The sequence below is a fragment of the Bos indicus genome, chromosome 1 (genome assembly GCF_029378745.1).
Source record: "Bos indicus isolate NIAB-ARS_2022 breed Sahiwal x Tharparkar chromosome 1, NIAB-ARS_B.indTharparkar_mat_pri_1.0, whole genome shotgun sequence".
NCBI classification, from domain to species: domain Eukaryota; kingdom Metazoa; phylum Chordata; class Mammalia; order Artiodactyla; family Bovidae; genus Bos; species Bos indicus.
Window position 1 is genome coordinate 146,494,729 of NC_091760.1, and position 19,066 is coordinate 146,513,794.

At 46.4% G+C, this 19,066-nt stretch overlaps 1 protein-coding gene and 1 long non-coding RNA gene across 6 annotated transcripts in view; one reads left to right on the forward strand and one right to left on the reverse strand.

Moving 5' to 3' along the window:
* PCNT (pericentrin) overlaps positions 1 to 3,595 on the forward strand; it is a 105,603-nt gene extending 102,008 nt beyond the window's left edge. For all 4 annotated transcript variants that reach the window (XM_070796371.1, XM_070796361.1, XM_070796357.1 and 1 more), the window contains 3 exons: positions 824 to 953; positions 2,649 to 2,776; positions 3,211 to 3,595. In XM_070796371.1, the coding sequence (XP_070652472.1) occupies positions 824 to 953; positions 2,649 to 2,776; positions 3,211 to 3,254 (302 nt within the window). In that variant the 3' untranslated portion in view covers positions 3,255 to 3,595. The remainder of the gene's footprint in view (positions 1 to 823; positions 954 to 2,648; positions 2,777 to 3,210) is intronic.
* LOC109561379 (uncharacterized) lies at positions 29 to 19,003 on the reverse strand. 2 transcript variants are annotated; one of them, XR_011568552.1, is made up of 3 exons: positions 18,535 to 19,003; positions 2,542 to 15,394; positions 29 to 613 (listed from the first exon to the last, which is right to left on the reverse strand). It is a non-coding gene; the product is annotated as an uncharacterized lncRNA (long non-coding RNA). The 2 variants fall into 2 exon arrangements; XR_002181040.2 differs by having other exon boundaries at positions 29 to 7,373; positions 14,942 to 15,394; positions 18,535 to 19,000.
* Positions 19,004 to 19,066: the final 63 nt, after the last annotated feature.

The following is a 19,066-nucleotide window of genomic DNA, read 5'->3' on the forward strand; positions in this document are numbered from 1 at the left end:
CCAGTACACTTGTCAGGAGGTGCAGGGATTTTGAAGGAAAATGGTTTTTATTTGGGCAACAAACACAGGTTTATATAGTTAATGTTTATGAAGAAAGCAGTTCTGAGGAGCACAGCAATGACTGAAGGATACAGAAATGCTGAATGTATTGACTGATAGCTATTTTCAATAAAAAGTCTCTCTATTCCCTACATGGAGTGAAGTTCTGCTTCACTCGGGGAGCATGGCTGCGTCCTTTGTTTCAGTCCCGTCCAGTCTGCGGTTGTCCACTGCCACATCTGACCAGCCAGGCCCAGGTGTAGCCAAGCCACGTGGGCCATCTGCAGTGGTCAGCGCCCCGCACGGCCACTGGGCTTCCCTAGTGGTGCCCGTCAGCTTAGACTCCACATGTGATCCTCACAGCTTGAAGGCAGATGGCTTCAAGGTTCTTCAGGAGGTTCCCGCACACCCCCTGCCTCTGATGAACCTGGTGGTCTCCAGGGTTTCTGCATCTCTCACTCCTCAGAGCTGGGTGTGGGAGATCCACCCCAGGCCACTTGGCGCCCTCCTCTCTCCATCGGGGTGCTGGGCCCTCCTCCGGGATACTGCCCACCCAGATGCAGATAGTCAGGGTCTGCCTTGCAGGAGCAAAACGCAGGTGCTTAAAACTCAGGTTCCTTCTTGAGGTTTTTTAAATACAGTTTTTATAATGAATACTTTTAAAATATCTTGAAATTATCATGCAGGCTCTTAAAATTTTGTAAATTTTAAATTTTGGTGGATGAGCCTTTACTAAAATGCATTTTTCTCTTTCCTTAATCCCTTTGTTGTTAAATATTTCTAGGGGAAGGATTCCTGGTACCACGGCGGCAGCAGTCTCCACTTGTCACTCGTGAATCCCCACCCACCCGGGATGTGTCTTCCAGCCAGGCCAGGGACCCTGTGCCAAAAGCATCTCCACGCAGGAGGGAAAAGTGAGCGGAGGAACCTCAGCTGCTTTTCCACTACGGGGTCCTAGCTGTCAGCAGGGGCAAGTCTGCAGAGAATGGGGCCTTGCACAGAAGTGTTCCTGGGCAGATTTGTGTGTGTGCCCAGGTCCACCTCCAGTGGAAGGGCCCCCGGGCACGTGAACCCCCACACACATGCACACACTCACTTACACACATGGAAGGGCTTGGTGTTAGCTTTACTTAATCTCTTTTCTTTGGGATTTGGGGGGTTTCGCACATGTAATATGTCTTTATACTTACAACTCACTTGGCAAGTGAGATGTTAGAGTGATAATGTTAAACATCTGTAAGTTATTTGGGGGAATAAGGGTTTTCAATTAGGCGTTGTAGTTAAATGGTAGAGTGTAATCAATCCTGTGTAAAAATCCAAGTGAGGAAAGGTTTCCCTGGTGGCTGGGGTGGTGGGAGCTGTGATTCTGTGAGACTGTCAAGTGCTGCAGCCGTGGGGTCACGTGGCATGGGCTTGATCATCTTCATGATTCGCACTCCAGTTTTCTGACCATGAGATTTCTCAGCCAAGCACTGCATGTGAGAGAGATGTGATTTCCATTTCTCTTCTCCAGATTGACACATAAGTAGTGATAATCGTATCCAAATGCTTAAGTATGATTTTACAAGTCATTTATTTCATTCTTTTGACTATGACTTGTCCAGTATTTTGAACCTACCCATGAAGTGGGTAGAAAAGCTGTTTGTGTCTGTGGTGTTGAACCCGCACTGGGGGCTCAGGCAGGCGTGTCATCGGAAAGGAGCTATCAGAGCAAACACGTCCACCTCTGCCCTCAGCCAGCAGGATGAAACATGTTTGCTGTCTCGCTTCACGGCCTCTGGTTGGTGATGATGCCTCCATTTGAACTGTGTGTTAAGAGTGTGACAATCTCGGGCATAACTGCCCTGACCGGAGGAGCCAGGCCCACAAGTATGGGCAGCCTGTTGTGCGAGACGCTGTGTTTCTGCTCATGTGTGTCTCTGCTGAGCATGTCCTACCAGTGCATGTAGTCCCTCCAAGAAATGTGTTTTGAAAGTCATGGCCCCAGAGTGAGGCAGAGTGTACAGCCATGTGAGCTGTCTCGCTTCATGGCCTCTGGTTGGTGATGATGCCTCCATTTGAACTGTGTGTTAAGAGTGTGACAATAAGCCTGCTTCTGTTCGAGGAGGGCAGGGACTCTCAGTATGGCTGTGACCCGCCCTGGGCCCAGGCTGCTCTGAAAGAATAAGTGGTGGCCAAGGCCTCTTGTGTGTGGATGGTGCTCGGGTGAGTAAGATGCTCACTGCCCTTGGAGCAGCAGTGGGCCGTGACATGGTCACTGGAGGTCAGGAGGAAAGGCAGCCACATGAAGGATGCTGGGCTGAACCAGGTGTAGTGCTAGGTAGACTTGTGTGTGAAGATTTACTGAATTAAATAATACACAATAATATACAATAGCTTTTAGTTGTCTTAAACTTGGAGACGTTGTAAAGAAGTTAGTTTCTAAAGGACAATGTAGCACTTTTTTTAAAGCCGTGCTTTCCCCTTGTGGTAAAGAAAAGATACAAAGATAACATCGTTTACCGTTTCCCACTAGTGTGCAGTCCCGGTGCCACTGCCTGTCACACTCCCTGCATTCTGTCTGCTGAGTTGACTTCTTTTTTGTCCCTTGGTTGTTCGTGTGTTTGAAGATCCAGTCCACCCTCAAATCCCAGATCAGAAAGATCCCTGACGGCTTCTCAAGATCCAGAACATTCCTTGACAGAGTATATTCACCACTTGGAAATGATCCAGCGAAGACTGGGAGGTGTGCTACCAGGTAACCAAAGTCCTCTGTCTTCCCCCATGACCTGAGAGACCCAGGAGTGGTCAGTCATGGAGGTGGGTGGGATGCAGCCTGGTCAACCTTGTCAGTGTCTGTCCTGCTGGCCAGCCGTCACTGAAGTACCAGGAGGAGGGTTGGGAGTGCAGACACCTGGGGGCTGGGGAGGGGTGAAGGGGACGCCACGTGGGGGTTGTGGACTCAAGCACCACGTGGGCCTCTGGGCCTTCATCTCACACAGCCGTCATGCTGTGTTCACAGGGTGTCGTTCAGTTTCTCAACTCTCATAAACTATTGCGCATCTTAATTGCTGTTTTTGTTTTCACTGAAAATAAGATTAATGCAATGGTAGTGTTTTGAAATTGTGAAATTCCTCTTAAAAGACGTGAAGCCTTCTAACAAACTGCTTCCTCATTTCTCTTTGTGTTCAGATTCCAGTTCAAAGAAGTCCTGCTGCCAGAAGATGAAACAGTGAATAAAGTCCTGTGACAATTTTATTTGAAGAAGACATTTGATTTTTGAGGGGAGCTTGTGCTGTGGCATGTTGAGTGCCAGCCCTGTGTCATCTGTTAAGTGTTCTCACCTTTACATTTTGCTGCGAAGCCAAATGGGGTATTTTCTTTGTAATTCGGCACATTTTAGCTTCTCATCTTGATGAGGTAGCCCCTTGGTTCTGTTTCGGTCATGCCTGCATGCCTCCCTCCACAGAGGATAAGCAGACGATGACTTCCTGTTTATTTTCTTAAAGTGTACAGCTGGAAACTTGGTTTAAAACAAAAACATTAAAAAAAATAATAAAATTAAAGCCCTGATGTACTTGTGAATAGTCCTGTGTTTTGTTTTGTTTCATATATCCAGTTTACTTTTATCACTGGCAAAAAAAATAAAACAGAATTTTTATAAACTCCTGTCAGTCAAAAAAGCTCTCAAAGCCCTGGTAAGACAAATAGTCATGTGCCTGTTGATTCACCTTGCTTGGGCTCTTATTTCATTTTTGTCAGACATATTTATTTCTCACAAGTATGGTCTTTTTTATGTTTTACTCGTGCTCATCTGTACCTGGTAGTGATGTCCAGCCAAGTGTCCTTTACCCAAACAGCCACTGTTAAGGCATATGTACAGGTATCTCAGTGTGTTTCTAGGACCTTTGAACATGATGTTTATTCTGTTGGGCTTGGTTTCAATATAAAACAACTTCTTCTAAGTCACTGCTTACTTATCTTTGGGATGGATTGTTCTCTGTCTGCAGCCTGGGTGCGTTTGCTGCTGCTTAGCAGTACTGCCATAGGTCATTGTTCTACAGTCGTCCTACCTTTTCCATTTAGTCCTCATTCTGTTGGATGTTGCTGAAGCCGAAATCTTGACTGGCTCCAGGAGCAGGAATCCAAGAAACGGCCTTTCACTCTCAACATCCAGAAGAGTGACAGTTGAAATTGATGATCAAATATGGAATAAATAAATATCCATGTACATCAGTGTTAAGCTAATGAGGGAGGGAGTGGGCTCATAACCACCATCACACCAACTTGTTACCATGGGGGTTGATAATTTAAAAGAACACAGGTCACACCTGCTGATGAGGGAAATTCTTCACAGTAAAGCACCAGCTTATTAATATAGAGGGAGCAATAGATACAGTTAGAAAACCTCCAGTTCTGCCCTAAAATAATCAGGTCACATTAGGTTCATCAACAGGTCCTAAAATCAAGAGGAGGTTCCCCTTCGTGGTGCAGGGGCCAAGGAGTGTCCACTGTGACCCCGGGGCACAGTCTTCTGCAATGTCACGTGGAAAGTACGGGAGACGTCCAGAGTAGCAGTAAGGTAGAGAAGGCAGTGGCACCCCACTCCAGTACTCTTGCCTGGAAAATCCCATGGACGGAGGAGCCTGGTAGGCTGCAGTCCATGCTAAGGGTCGGACACGACTGAGCGACTTCACTTTCACTTTTCACTTTCCTGCATTGGAGAAGGAAATGGCAACCCACTCCAGTGTTCTTGCCTGGAGAATCCCAGGGACGGGGGAGCCTGGTGGGCTGCCGTCTATGGGGTTGCACAGAGTCGGACGCGACTAAAGTGACATAGCAGCAGTAGCAGAAAGGGCAGTGCCCTGTATCCACACATCTTCCTTCCATCACATGGGGCTGGTCTTCTGGGCCTCACTTAGCTGGTTGGGTGACCAGCACTGTCCTTCCTAAAAGATCTGAGCCCTCAACAGTCTGTTTCTAGAGGACTTCCTTTCTTACACAGTCAAACCTGAAAGTACTGAGTACAGGAGGTGTCCCTGGAGATATCAAGTTATAGGTACAGGTTTCACTGTGCTCGTGCTGTGCCAGCCCCCAGGCTTCCCCTCAGTGACCGGGTCACTTAACACCAGCCGATGCAGGAACCCCCACCCCTGCTGGTTCAGAGGGAGCACTGTCGCCAGCACAGCAGAGCCCACGGATGGAGCAGAGTCACGGATGGAAAGCAGGAACTCCCCCAGGATTGTCTGACAAAGCAGTAAGAGGGGCATGTCCCACCTTCCGTGGTCCCAGGCTGATATATTCGGCTGCGGGAGAAATGGCCATAAGTGGGTCGGCAGGAGGGAGGCCTTCCTACCATCAGTAGCTGAGCTGCACCTGGGTGACATCAAGGAATCCCGGGGTCATGAGCCTAGCATGTACTTTTGCTGTGAGAAGAATTTTCTGTCAGAAGCAGTGATGGTGAGCAAGGAATTTGGGAAGTCCCTAGAGGACTCTCAGCAGAAACAGCAGGTTCCTCTGCAGAACAGGAGAGGACTGGGCACAGGGACTTGCGGCAGACATTCCATGGGAACCCTAGAGAGCTGTTCGTGCCATAACTCTCACCTTCTCGACCTGCTTGTGTCATCTTATTCACCGCTGCCTCTCCATCACCACCCAGATGTCCTGCAGTGCAGTTCTGACACTACCTGGGTCAGCATGGAGTCTCCAAGCAGCCCACACTTCTGCCTGGCCAGCTCTAAGCTTGCCTGAGCATCAGACCTGCAGGTCTCTGTCCAAGTCTCACTCAAACCCAACAGCCTATGACTTTCTCAGTCAGTAGGCTAGAGCAGCAGCCAAGATGTGGTCACAGAAAAGTCCGCATGCACCAAGCCCGGGCCTCTCTTAGTTGTGGGCTCCGCAGGGTGTCTTTTGACTACTTGTCTTTCATTCTGGAAGGGAAACCGTGGTAGTCCACAGACCACAGACTTTTCAAGGAATTTAGCTCTCACCATCCAAGGCATCTAGGGTACTACTTCCTGCTCACTAGGACCAATTACTATGATATGATGATATCTAAGCAAAGACCCTAAGGTAAGGCAGGGAAGCTGTCCCTGCCCACTGAGGAAAAATGACAAGGGAACCTAAAGGTAAAAGCTTTCATGAATGCACCTGGGACATGCCATCACCTCTGGACCCCATCAAAGGTGTATCCCAAAAGAGCTAGAGAAGTACAAGCAATAAAACCAGGTGTAAACAGTAGGCTTCCACTGAAAACCAGGAACAGTATGGTCTCAGCTCAGGTTGCTATGACAAAATACCACAACTGGGCGGTGTATAACCGATGGAACTTTGTCTCAGAGTTCTGGAGGCTGAAAGTTCAAGATTAGGGTGCTGGCAGGATGGGTTCTCATGAGGGCCCCTTCTGAGTTGCAGACAGCTGACTGTTCCTCGTGTCTTCACATGATGGAAAGCACGGTGGGGAGCGAGCGCTCTCATGATCCTTGTAAGGGCACTAACCCGTCCAGAGGGCTCCACCTCTCGGCCTCATCTGCCCCCCAGAGCTTCCACCTCCCGCTGCCATCCCACTGTGGGTGGGATTTCATCACAGGAGGCTTGTCCATCACCAGTGCACACAGAGCTGGCCTGAACAGACCCTGGAGGCATACATGAATGACTCAGCAGGTGGTCAGACTCGTGGTGTTGAATCTTCCTCCTACCTCATGTCTCCTCTTCAGGCTGCATCTGTGGTTTCAGGGTACATTCCCTGTGACCAGCTGGCAGAACAGGAGGAAGCACAGGTTTGTTCTGCAGATGGATCTGCAAGAGTGCTAGCCTCAACCAAAAGTAGACAGTTGTCACACACATCCAGCTTGGGGCTGTGGAAGATTTCCTATCAGCCAACTTTGGATGGTGCATCGTGGTCCATTTTGTATGGAAAGAGCGCTGACCTGAGTTCCTGATCCATAAGATTTCCCTGAGTAGTTGATTGTCCAGCTAGTTAACACTTGACAGAGAAAAGATTACCAAGTGGTACCAAGGACATCTATAGGGCAGTAAGGAGACCTGCCTCCCACAAGACCCACTATGGAAGTGCAGAAGGTGGACAAGATGACTTGCCTGTGGGTGTCACTCAGCTTCTTTCTTCAAGTGGCAGCAACCAGACCTCTCACCAAGGCCTCCTGGCTTCTTCCTGGCATTCTTCTCAATGCTTGAACTGCCAACAGCAGAGGCCAATGCTGAGCCCTTCATGTGGTGAGCTGGTTCCCACCATCACGGAGGAGGCAGTGATTGGTTCCACCAGGAACAGACACGATCCAAGTGTGGCTTTGGCTCCCCTGTCTGCAGTACATCTGCAGACACCAGTATCTGTGGACCTGGAGATGTTTTACTCGTTGCTGTAGTTCTGTGTGACACTGCCCCTTAGAAGCAAGCATACTTTAAAGCAGTGAAAATGCAGGATGAGCTCACACATAGAATCCACTGGTCTTACATGTTGTAGGAGGTCACCAAGAAGACATGACTGCTGGTTGACCTGTGAGTTGGCCCTGGGTTGTCAGAGTTGTGCATTCCACTTGCCTTCTCCACATTAGAAGCTGCCCCAAGGGCACAGGTGGAAGAGAGCAAGGTGGTGGTGAGACCATATGAAGGTGTGCACAACTAAACCCAGTTCAGGCCTCCGTATAAGCTCTTAACATTCTGGTAGATGCACCTAATACCAAAACCAGACAAAGATGCCACAAAAAAGAAAACTACAGGCCAATATCACTGATGAACATAGATAGAAAAATCCTCAACAAAATTCCAGCAAACAGGATCAAACAACATATTAAAAAGATCATACACCATGACCAAGTGGACTTTGTCCCAGGGATGCAAAGATTCTTCAATATTTGCAAATCAATCAATATAATACACCACATTAACAAATTGAAAGATAAAAGCCATATGATTATCTCAATAGATGCAGAGAAAGCCTTTGACAAAGTTCAACATCCATTTATGATAAAAACCCTCCAGAAAGCAGGCATAGAAGGAACATACCTCAACATAATAAAAGCCATATATGATAAACCCACAGCAAACATTATCCTCGATGGTGAAAACTTGAAAGCATTTCCCCTAAAGTCAGGAACAAGACAAGGGTGGCCACTCTCAACACTACTATTCAACATAGTTTTGGAAGTTTTAGCCACAGCAATCAGAGAACAAGAAGGAATAAAAGGAATCCAGATTGGAAAAGAAGAAGTAAAACTCTCACTATTTGCAGATGACATGATCCTCTACATAGAAAACCCTAAAGACTCCACCAGAAAATTACTAGAACTAATCAATGATTATAGTAAAGTTGCAGGATATAAAATCAACACACAGAAATCCCTTGCATTCCTATACACTAATAATGAGAAAACAGAAAGAGAAATTAAGGAAACAATTCCATACACCATTGCAACGGAAAGAATAAAATACTTAGGAATATATCTACTTAGAGAAACTAAAGACCTATACATAGAAAACTATAAAACACTGGTGAAAGAAATCAAAGAGGACACTAATAGATGGAGAAATATACCATGTTCATGGATTGGAAGAATCAATATAGTGAAAATGAGTATACTACCCAAAGCAATTTATAGATTCAATGCAATCCCTATCAAGCTACCAACGGTATTCTTCACAGAGCTAGAACAAATAATTTCACAATTTGTATGGAAATACAGAAAACCTCGAATAGCCAAAGCTATCTTGAGAAAGAATGGAAAAAAAAAAAAAGAAGAAGAAGAATGGAACTGGAGGAATCAACCTACCTGACTTCAGGCTACACTACAAAGCCACAGTTATCAAGACAGTATGGTACTGGCACAAAGACAGAAATATAGATCAATGGAACAAAATAGAAAGCCCAGAGATATTTGCTTTTACTTGCTATTTGCTATTATTTTCTCCCATTCTGAAGGCTGCCTTTTCACCTTGCTAATAGTTTCCTTTGATGTGCAGAAGCTTTTAAGTTTAATTAGGTCCCATTTGTTTATTTTTGCTTTTATTTCCAATATTCTGGGAGGTGGGTCATAGAGGATCCTGCTGTGATGTATGTCAGAGAGTGTTTTGCCTATGTTCTCCTCTAGGAGTTTTATAGTTTCTGGTCTTACGTTTAGATCTTTAATCCATTTTGAGCTTATTTTTGTGTATGGTGTTAGAAAGTGTTCTAGTTTCATTCTTTTACAAGTGGTTGACCAGATTTCCCAGCACCACTTGTTAAAGAGATTGTCTTTAATCCATTGTATATTCTTGCCTCCTTTGTCAAAGATAAGGTGTCCATATGTGCGTGGATTTCTGGGGCTACCAATGGTATTTTTCACAGAACTAGAACAAATAATTTCACAATTTGTATGGAAATGCAAAAAACCTCAAATAGCCAAAGCAATCTTGAGAAGAATGGAACTGAAGGAATCAAACTGCCTGACTTCAGACTATACTGCAAAGCTACAGTCATCAAGACAGTATGGTACTGGCACAAAGACTGAAACATAGATCAATGGAACAAAATAGAAAGCCCAGAGATAAATTCACACACCTGTGGACCCCTTGTCTTTGACAAAGGAGGCAAGAATATACAATGGAGAAAAGACAATCTCTTTAACAAGTGGTGCTGGGAAAACTGGTCAACCACTTGTAAAAGAATGAAACTAGAACACTTTCTAACACCATACACAAAAGTAAACTCAAAATAGATTAAAGATCTAAACATAAAACCAGAAACCATAAAACTCCTAGAGGAAAACATAGGCAAAACACTCTCTGACATAAATCACAGCAGGATCCTCCATGACTCACTTCCCAGAGTAATGGAAATGAAAGCAAAAATAAACAAATGGGACCTAATTAAACTTAAAAGTTTTTGCACAACGAAGGAAACTATAAGCAAGGTGAAAAGACAGCCTTCAGAATGGGAGAAAATAATAGCAAACGAAGCAACTGACAAGAATAAATCTCAAAAATATACAAGCAACTTCTGCAGCTCAATTCCAGAAAAATAAATGACCCAATAAACAAACAGGCCAAAGAACTAAACAGACATTTCTCCAAAGAAGACATACAGATGGCTACCAAACACACAAAAAGATGCTCAATAGCACTCATTATCAGAGAAATGCAAATCAAAACCACAATAAGGTACCATCTCATGCTGGTCAGAATGGCTGTTATCAAAAAGTCTACAAACAATAAATGCTGGAGAGGGTGCAGAGAAAAGGGAACCCTCTTACACTGTTGGGAATGCAAACTAGTACAGCCACTATGGAGAACAGTGTGGAGACTCCTTAAAAAACTGGAAATAGAACTGCCATACGACCCAGCAATCCCAATGCTGGGCATACACATTGAGGAAACCAGAAATGAAAGAGACACATGTACCCTAGTGTTCATCGCAGCACTATTTACAATAGCCAGGATGTGGAAGCAACCTAGATGTCAATTGGCACATGAATGGATAAGGAAATTGTGGTACATATATGCAATGGCATATTACTAAGCTATAAAAAAGAATGCATTTGAGTCAGTTCTAATGAGGTGGGTGAAACTGGAGCCTATTATACAGTGTGAAGTAAGCCAGAAAGAGAAACACCAACACAGAATATTAATGCATATATATGAAATTTAGAAAAGGCAGAGGAAACAGAGATCAAATTGCCAACATCTGCTGGGTCATCAAAAAAGCAAGAGAGTTCCAGAAAAACATCTATTTCTGCTTTATTGACTATGCCAAAGCCTTTGACTGTGTGGATCACAAGAAACTGTGGAAAATTCTGAAAGAGATGGGAATACCAGACCACCTGATCCGCCTCTTGAGAAATTTGTATGCAGGTTAGGAAGCAACAGTTGGAACTGGACATGGAACAACAGACTGGTTCCAAATAGGAAAAGGAGTATGTCAAGGCTGTATATTGTCACTCTGTTTGTTTAACTTATATGCAGAATACATCAAGAGAAATGCTGGACTGGAAGAAACACAAGCTGGAATCAAGATTGCTGGGAGAAATATCAATAACCTCAGATATGCAGATGACACCACCCTTATGGCAGAAAGTGAAGAGGAACTAAAAAGCCTCTTGATGAAAGTGAAAAGTGGAGGGTGAAAAAGTTGGCTTAAAGCTCAACATTCAGAAAATGAAGATCATGGCATCCGGTCCCATCACTTCATGGGAAATAGATGGGGAAACAGTGGAAACAGTGTCAGACTTTATTTTTCTGGGCTCCAAAATCACTGCAGATGGTGACTGCAGCCATGAAATTAAAAGACGCTTACTCCTTGGAAGGAAAGTTATGACCAACCTAGATAGCATATTCAAAAGCAGAGACATTACTTGGCCAACCAAGGTTCGTCTAGTCAAGGCTATGGTTTTTCCTGTGGTCATGTATGGATGTGAGAGTTGGACTGTGAAGAAGGCTGAGTGCTGAAGCATTGATCCTTTTGAACTGTGATGTTGGAGAAGACTCTTGAGAGTCCCTTGGATTGCAAGGACATCCAACCAGTCCATTCTGAAGATCAGCCCTGGGATTTCTTTGGAAGGAATGATGCTAAAGCTGAAACTCCAGTACTTTGGCACCTCATGCGAAGAGTTGACTCATTGGAAAAGACTCTAATGCTGGGAGGGATTGGGGGCAAGAGGAGAAGGGGATGACAGAGGATGAGATGGCTGGATGGCATCACTGATTCGATGGACCTGAGTCTCAGTGAACTCCAGGAGTTGGTGATGGACAGGGAGGCCTGGCGTGCTGCGATTCATGGGGTTGCAGAGTTGGACACGACTGAGCGACTGATCTGATCTGATCTGATGGAATTTAGAAAAATGGTAACGATGATTGTATTTGCCAGGCAGCAAAAGAAAGACAGATGTAAAGGACTCTGTGGGAAAAGGCAAGGGTGGGATGACTTGAGAGAATAGCATTGAAACATGTATATTACCATATGTAAAACAGATGACCAGTGCAAGTTGAATGCATGAAGCAGGGCACTCAAAGGCAGTAGTCTGGGAGAACTCAGAGGGATGGGGTGGGGAGGGAGGTGGGAGGAGAGTTCACAATGAGGGGACAAACGTGCACCTGTGGCTGATTCATGTTGACGAATGGCAGAACCACCACAATGTTGTAAAGTAATTATCCTCCAATTAAATTAATTAATTTAAAAAAGTTAAAGATTCTAGTGGCTGCAGAGAGTTATCTTCTGGCCGCCCAAGACAAACCTCATCAGTTCCCTGCTTATCAAACCTGCTGCCTGCTGACCTGGAGGGTCTGCCTCTTTCTTAGATCTCTCCTTGCCCTTGTGTACAGGGGCTGGTTTACAAACCAGCATTACAGATCCCATCGCTGGAAGCAGTTGCCTGGGCTGAAGAGTGGAATGGCTAGCTGAAGGTTTGCTTTCAGCACCAGCTTGGAAATCAGTCTTTCAAGTTAGAGGTAATGTTGCAGACTGGTGTGTGCCTTAAACTAGTATCGCATATATCATGCACATCCCTTACAGCCAGACTGCAGGTGCCTGAAAATCAAGAGACAGACTCTTCCACTGCAAGTGCAAGCTGGAGTCTCTAGTTTCTTGATCACAGTTAAGCAAAGGAGTACCAAGATGCTCCGTGTGGGTCACGGGTTCCACACATTCTTGAGTATAGAGTAGCCCTACCCTCTCCACTGCCCAGATGGTGACTTCTCCTTTTGCCCCCTGGTTCCAAGATTCAGGAACCCAGGGTTCCCAGACATCATCCATCATTTATATCCAGTAGGACAGGAAGTGTTCCTTTTGGGGACCATGACCTCTAACCCTGCAGAATCTATACTTGGGAGGACAGGAGGCACCAAGTTCTCCAGTGGACCATTGGGAGTGATATTAAGTGGGGCCACTCCTATTTCCACCTTTGGATTTTAGACTCAGGTGTCTTTCTTGTTGGGAAATGGTGCCATAGAATATTACCTCCACCTTGGCACTTCAGCTGTGCCTTTAGCTGACTGTCCCAGTGCTCTGTCAGGCAGCAGATCTGTGATCACTGCACATCCTGCAGTGTAAAGTGCACCCTGCATTTCCTTTGCTGTAAGGTGAGATCCTGTGCTAGAGGAACTAACACTCCATAAACCCTTGCTGGCTGACACCTGTGGACAGGAGGTTAAACCTGTCTATGCAGTATGAATCTATTTCTGTGAAAACAAACTGCTGGCCCTTCCCGGATAGAAGAGTTCCAGTAGAGCAAATGGCTGGTTGAACCTCATGAAAGGAACCACATCGGGAGCTCCTCATTGGTCTCTTGCTGACAGGTTAGACCAAGTGAGTGGTTGGATCAGCCTTGGGCCCATAAATAGCCTCCATCTCCATTACTTTGGTCATTCTGTCCTTGTACCCATCGTGCCAGCACACAGGTTGCCAGTAAGAAATGCTGTCCAATGTCAACTGTTAGAATTGTTCTGTCTGCTTGGTGCCCATCCCAGTACGTCTTCCCATGTGCTTTCCTTATCCCCAGTCACAGAGGTCACCCAGCACTGCCCTGTGTCCACATATATTCTCACCTTGGGCCACTCCTTACACACAAAAGTGAATGACAGGCGCTCTTCCCAGTGGGGGATATGTCTCCACTGCTGTCTTTCAAGGCCAGCCCTGCATGAGGCTGTAATGTAGCTGCTGTCCACTTTCATGCTGATCTCAGGTGCTAAGTCAGGCTTAAAACTCAATATTAAATAAACTAAGATCATGGCTATCCAGTTCCATCACTTCATGGCAAATAGAAGGGGAAAAGGCAGAAACACTGACGTATTTCCTCTTCTTGGGCTCTAAAATCACTGTGGATGGTGACTGCAGCCATGAAACTAGAAGACAGGTGCTCCTTGGAAGAAAAGCTATGACAAACCTAGACAGTGTATTAAAAAGCAGACACCACTTTGCCAACAAAGGTCCAGATAGTCAAAACTATGGTTTTTTCCAGTAGTCATGTACAGATGTAAGAGTTGGACCATAAAGAAGGCAGAGCACCAAAGAATTGATGCTTTCAAACTGTGGTGCTGGAGAAGACTGTTGAGAATCCCTTGGACTGCAAGATCAAACCAGTCAATCCTAAAGGAAATCAACCCTGAATGCTCATCGGAAGGACTGATGCTGAGGCCGAAATCCAATACTTTGGCCACCTAATGTGAAGTGCCGACTCATTGGAAAAGACCCTGATGCTGGTAAAGATAGAAGGCAGAAGGAGAAGGGGGTAACAAAGGATGAGATGGTTAGATGGCATCACCAATTCAATGGACATGAACTTGGGTAAACTCTAGGAGATGGTGAGGAGACGGGTGTGCTCCCGTCTATGGGGTTGCAAAGAATCAGATACGACTTGGCAACTGAACACCATCATGAAGCCAATCCATCCAGGAATGAGGCTCAAGATTTTCCCCCTCTGTCCACATGTCCTAAAGGCCTCCCCATATGGTCATAGGTGTGAAAGGACAAAGGGGCTCTGATACAGGAACAGTGGGTGCTCTGTGGGTCTGGGCCACCTATCCTGCACTCACCTGTGACCCCTGAACAGTCTCATGCTGTCTTGAACATTCTCTTTCCACCTGGTAGTGGATTGCTGCTGGGCCAAACCACCCTGATGACCTTGTGAGTTTGGCAGAACCCCCTAACAAGGCACTGTTTTGTCTGCATGTTCACTTGGTGTCCCAAGGCCAGATGTTCCATCTCTATCAGAGCACAGAAGCACACCAAGGCTTTTTTCCCCCTAAAAGGCAAATAATTCTCTGCTTCCAGGGGCATGGCAGAACCTAGGGTCCTGCTTCGTGAATCTCCTACTGAGATGTGCCAGAAACTCCACATCATGTCGTTCCCCACCACCACCACCACCACCTGCTAGACCATATGGCTGGGGCAGCACAGCTGCCTGCATCACAGCCTTGACCAATTACAAAAACTCTTTACTTTTCTGGGTTCTTCTCAAACCTGGAAGTCTTCCAAGTCACCCAGTATTTGGGCCAGAGCACTATTCTTAGGTGTGGAATAGGCCACTTCCAGAACCTGAAAAGACCCAAAAGTATCTTCCTTTATTGATGGCTGAAGGTGCAAGATGCAATAATTGTCTTTGCCTTTTGAAAGGGATGCCCTAGGGCACTACTGACCACTGGATCCCTAAAAATGTTACAAATGTAGCAGGTCTCTGAATCTTCACAGTGTTTATCTGCTACTCTCTGGAACACCTGTATCTTACCAAGGCCTCCAGCATCTTTGTAATATTATTGGTGTAATGGAGCAGTGTGATATTCTTCAGGATGGTGAAGTCTTTGGACTACAAGAGGGCAAGAGAGGTAACATAGCCTTCGGGCAAAACTGCATCTGTGTTCCATGTGAATGTGAAATGGTCCTGATCCTTTTTTCCTGATGGGGACAGAAAAGAACACACCAAATCAGTAGCCACCCCCTGCATCTGACACAGAAACTACTATCAGGGCTGCCACTCGGTTGAGTTTGCAGTGTACTGCCATCCTCCAGGACCCAATTTCTGCAGGGATCACACTGGTGAATTTAAGATTTGGGGGACCACCATGCTGTATCCTTTAGATCCTTAAAAGTGGCCCCCAGTTCTGCCACTGTCTCACCCCTAGAGACTCTATGATCTTGACTGGAACAGATCAGTTTTAGAGGTCAGTTTTCCACTTGACTTTTCAAAACCAGTCAGTTTTCCACTTGACTTTTCCTGTTGTGATAGCTCTAACCCTACAGGTCAGGGACTCAACCTGAGAGTAACATTAATTGCCAAGTACATCAATGCCAATTATTCAGTTTGGGACAGGGGAAATGACCACAAGCAGGTCCACAGAGTTGGTGGGCCTACTGTAAGCTGGACCTTGGGGAGGACTCCATTAATTATCTGGCCACTATGCAGCCACTCTGACAGGGAAGCCGTGATGATAATGCAGATGTCTGGATATCAAAGTCAATTCAGATTTTGTGTACATCTTCAGTACACAGTCTTCAGAATGTTTGGTTACCCACTTTCCCCCTGGGTGTAGTTGTCAAAGGAAATGGCTATTGGACTCTGGAAAAGGACTTCAGGATTCATTTCTGTATCTACTTGTGGTATGCTGCAGGGTCCTTCTTGGTATTTGGCCACCTCTTCAGTACCACATCTGAAAACCAGCTCAGTCCAGAAACTGGCTGTGGGATCCTGATTTTCCTATTCATCCATCCTTAACTTTTTTCTGCTGGTATTTTCAACTGCCCATCTGTTTTGCCTCTAGGGATGCTGTGTTTTATTAACCATTTCTGCAACTGTCCAAAGGTCAGGGTCCCTTGGCTGCCACTCAGGTCTTGCTGGCCACTGTAATTTGCAGTACTGACTTCTGTCAGTTACAAGCTCCTTCCTGACCTCTTCACTGCTAGGATCCTATCGCCCACCGCCCTCCCCACTCCCCGCAAATGCTGTTCAGGAGCAACCTTTCCTACTGTCAGCTCTTGCCTACAGTGGTGAGCCACCACTGACTAGTGGGAATGGCCGTGTGTGGGCATGCTGGCCGACACCTCCAATCTGGGCTCCAGCATCGACTGTCAGACATGTGAGTAAATGAACCTTCAGATCATTCCAACCTCCAGCCTTCAAGCTGTTCCAACTGAAGCCCCAGATGACGTAGCTCAATTCCACTCTGCCCTGACCCTCAGCAACTTAGGAGAATAAATGATTCTTGTTTTAAGCCACTAAGTGTGTAGTAATTTGTTATATGGCAATAGACATAGCATCACTTTAGGAGTTTGCTATTGGTCTTTGCCTAGGTGTTAAATCCTGTATCTTAGAAGACTGGTCATAAACCCTGTATCTTAGAAGACTGGTCATAAGTCTTTTACCAACTTTACACTCCAGTTTTCTTCTGATTTCTGCAGGGCTCATGCTGGTGAATTAAGCAAGGATGCTGGGGACCACCACTCATCAAGCACACTTATAATCCAGCCCCACAAAAACTTTCCTAGCTCCTGGCAGTTGGCTGGTTCTTACAACCTGTCATGGACTAAACTGTATCCCTGCAAAAGATGTTTAAGTCCTAACCCCCAGGTACCCATGAATGTAACCTTATTTGGAAATAGGGTCTTTATAGGCAATCAAATTAAGATGAGTATTATAATTAGAGCAGGTAAAAATCCAATAACTGGTATTTTCAAAAACAGGGAATTTGGACACAGAAACATACAAACATATAGGGAGAAAGGCACATGAACATCAAGGCAGACTGGCACAATGCATCTACAAGCCAAGTAACACAAGATTGCCAGCAAACCACCAGAAGCTAGCAGAGGAATAGAAGATCCTTCCCTCACAGCCCTGTCACTTTGTTCTAACTTCCAGCCCCCAGAACTGTGAGATAAACTTCTGTTAAGCCACCCAGTTAGTGGTACTTTGTTACTGCGGAAGGAAATGGCAACCCACTCCAGTGTTCTTGCCTGGAGAATCCCAGGGACGGCGGAGCCTGGTGGGCTGCCGTCTATGGGGTTGCACAGAGTCGGACACGACTGAAGCGACTTAGCAGCAGCAAACTAATGTGTTCTTTTGAGGGGAAGAGGGTTATAGTTCAGCTGAATTATACTAAGAAATAACCATAATCATATGCCTATTGTCCAACAGACTGAGGAGTGGGGGGCTAGGTTGGTAGGGAAAGGTGAGCCACATGGGCAGGCTCCAGAGGTTCAAGACAGTCGAGGGGGTAGTGTGGGATGGGGTGGGGGTGAGGAAATCTTTGAGGGCATCTACCCAGATTTCCCCAACCAGGATCCCAAACTTAGCAAAACAGAATTGTCTTGATTGGGTGTTTACCATCATAGAGACTCTTGGGCCTAGTCCTTGTCTTTATTGTTTCAATGAAGGAAATGAGGATTTCTTGGCATGCAATCAAAGAGACTCCATCACTTTCAATGGTCTATTGGTAGCCATCAGCTGTCCATTATTTTTCTGAAGAGTATCAGTAGTATTAAAGAATACTGGAGTGGGTTGCCATGTGCTCCTCCAGGGGATCTTCCCCATCCAGGAATGAAACCTGTATCTCACGTCTCCTGCATTGGCAGGCAGGTTCTTTATCACTAGCAGCACCATTTAGATGATGCCCACTTCCATTATCTTTCCTTATAGCTAATATTTCCATCATAAACAGGTCACTAGGGCATTCATTCACTTCACTGGTTCACACTCCTACCTCAACCCAGGTGAAAAATTAACTCTGGGGCAAGCACTGCTCATCAGAGGCCTTCTGTATTGGCCCAGTGGCCAGATCGTTCTCCTGCTGGCTCTGTCACCTGAAGGACACCTGATGTGACGTAGCAAAGTGACCCTCTGCGTACAGTTGTGAGTACTGACGTCCACCACAGTCCACTGATGCACTTCCCGCGACACTGCGCAACAGTTCCCTCTGGATTCTCCAGTGTGTGTGTGTGTGTGTGAGGGGGGCTCAGTGCAGCTCCACTACCCAACCCCCCCAGGCTCCGCACGTCTGTAGTTCCCTCGTCTGTCCTCGCACTTCCCAAGATCACCTCACCGTCTGAAATTGCTGCTGGAGCTCCTTCCAAGGCTGTTTTGAAAAGCACTTGGACTAATACACGTCATAACGGGTCTATGAAGGACGTCCAAAGGGGCCCGGGGTGTCCAGCTGGCTCCTGGGAGTTGTGAAAAGCCTCATGAGTGAGGCCCGTGCTGGGAGGAAAGCATGTGGACGCATTCCTCAAGAGGAGGCCCAGCGCGCCCGGAAGCCTCAACGTCCTCCATCTCAGCTGCGCCCCACCATCCTCGCGGACTCCACACCAGTGCCTGCTGCTCGCCCGCCGAGGAGCCTGAGGGATCGCCGCGCACTGACGCCCGCCTGAGTCCAACGGCCCACTGCACATGGGCTGAGAGAGGCCTCGTGCCCGAGACCCCAACACTGAGGTGACCGCCCTCTCAGCCGAGCCTGCGATCGGGCCAGTCCGCGATCCAAGCCTCCCGCGCAGAGCCTCTCGGGAGTGACTTTCTCTCGGCTCAGTCAATGGACGCCCGGGGCGGCTTCGCCGCGTTCTCGCGGCCAATGGCAACGA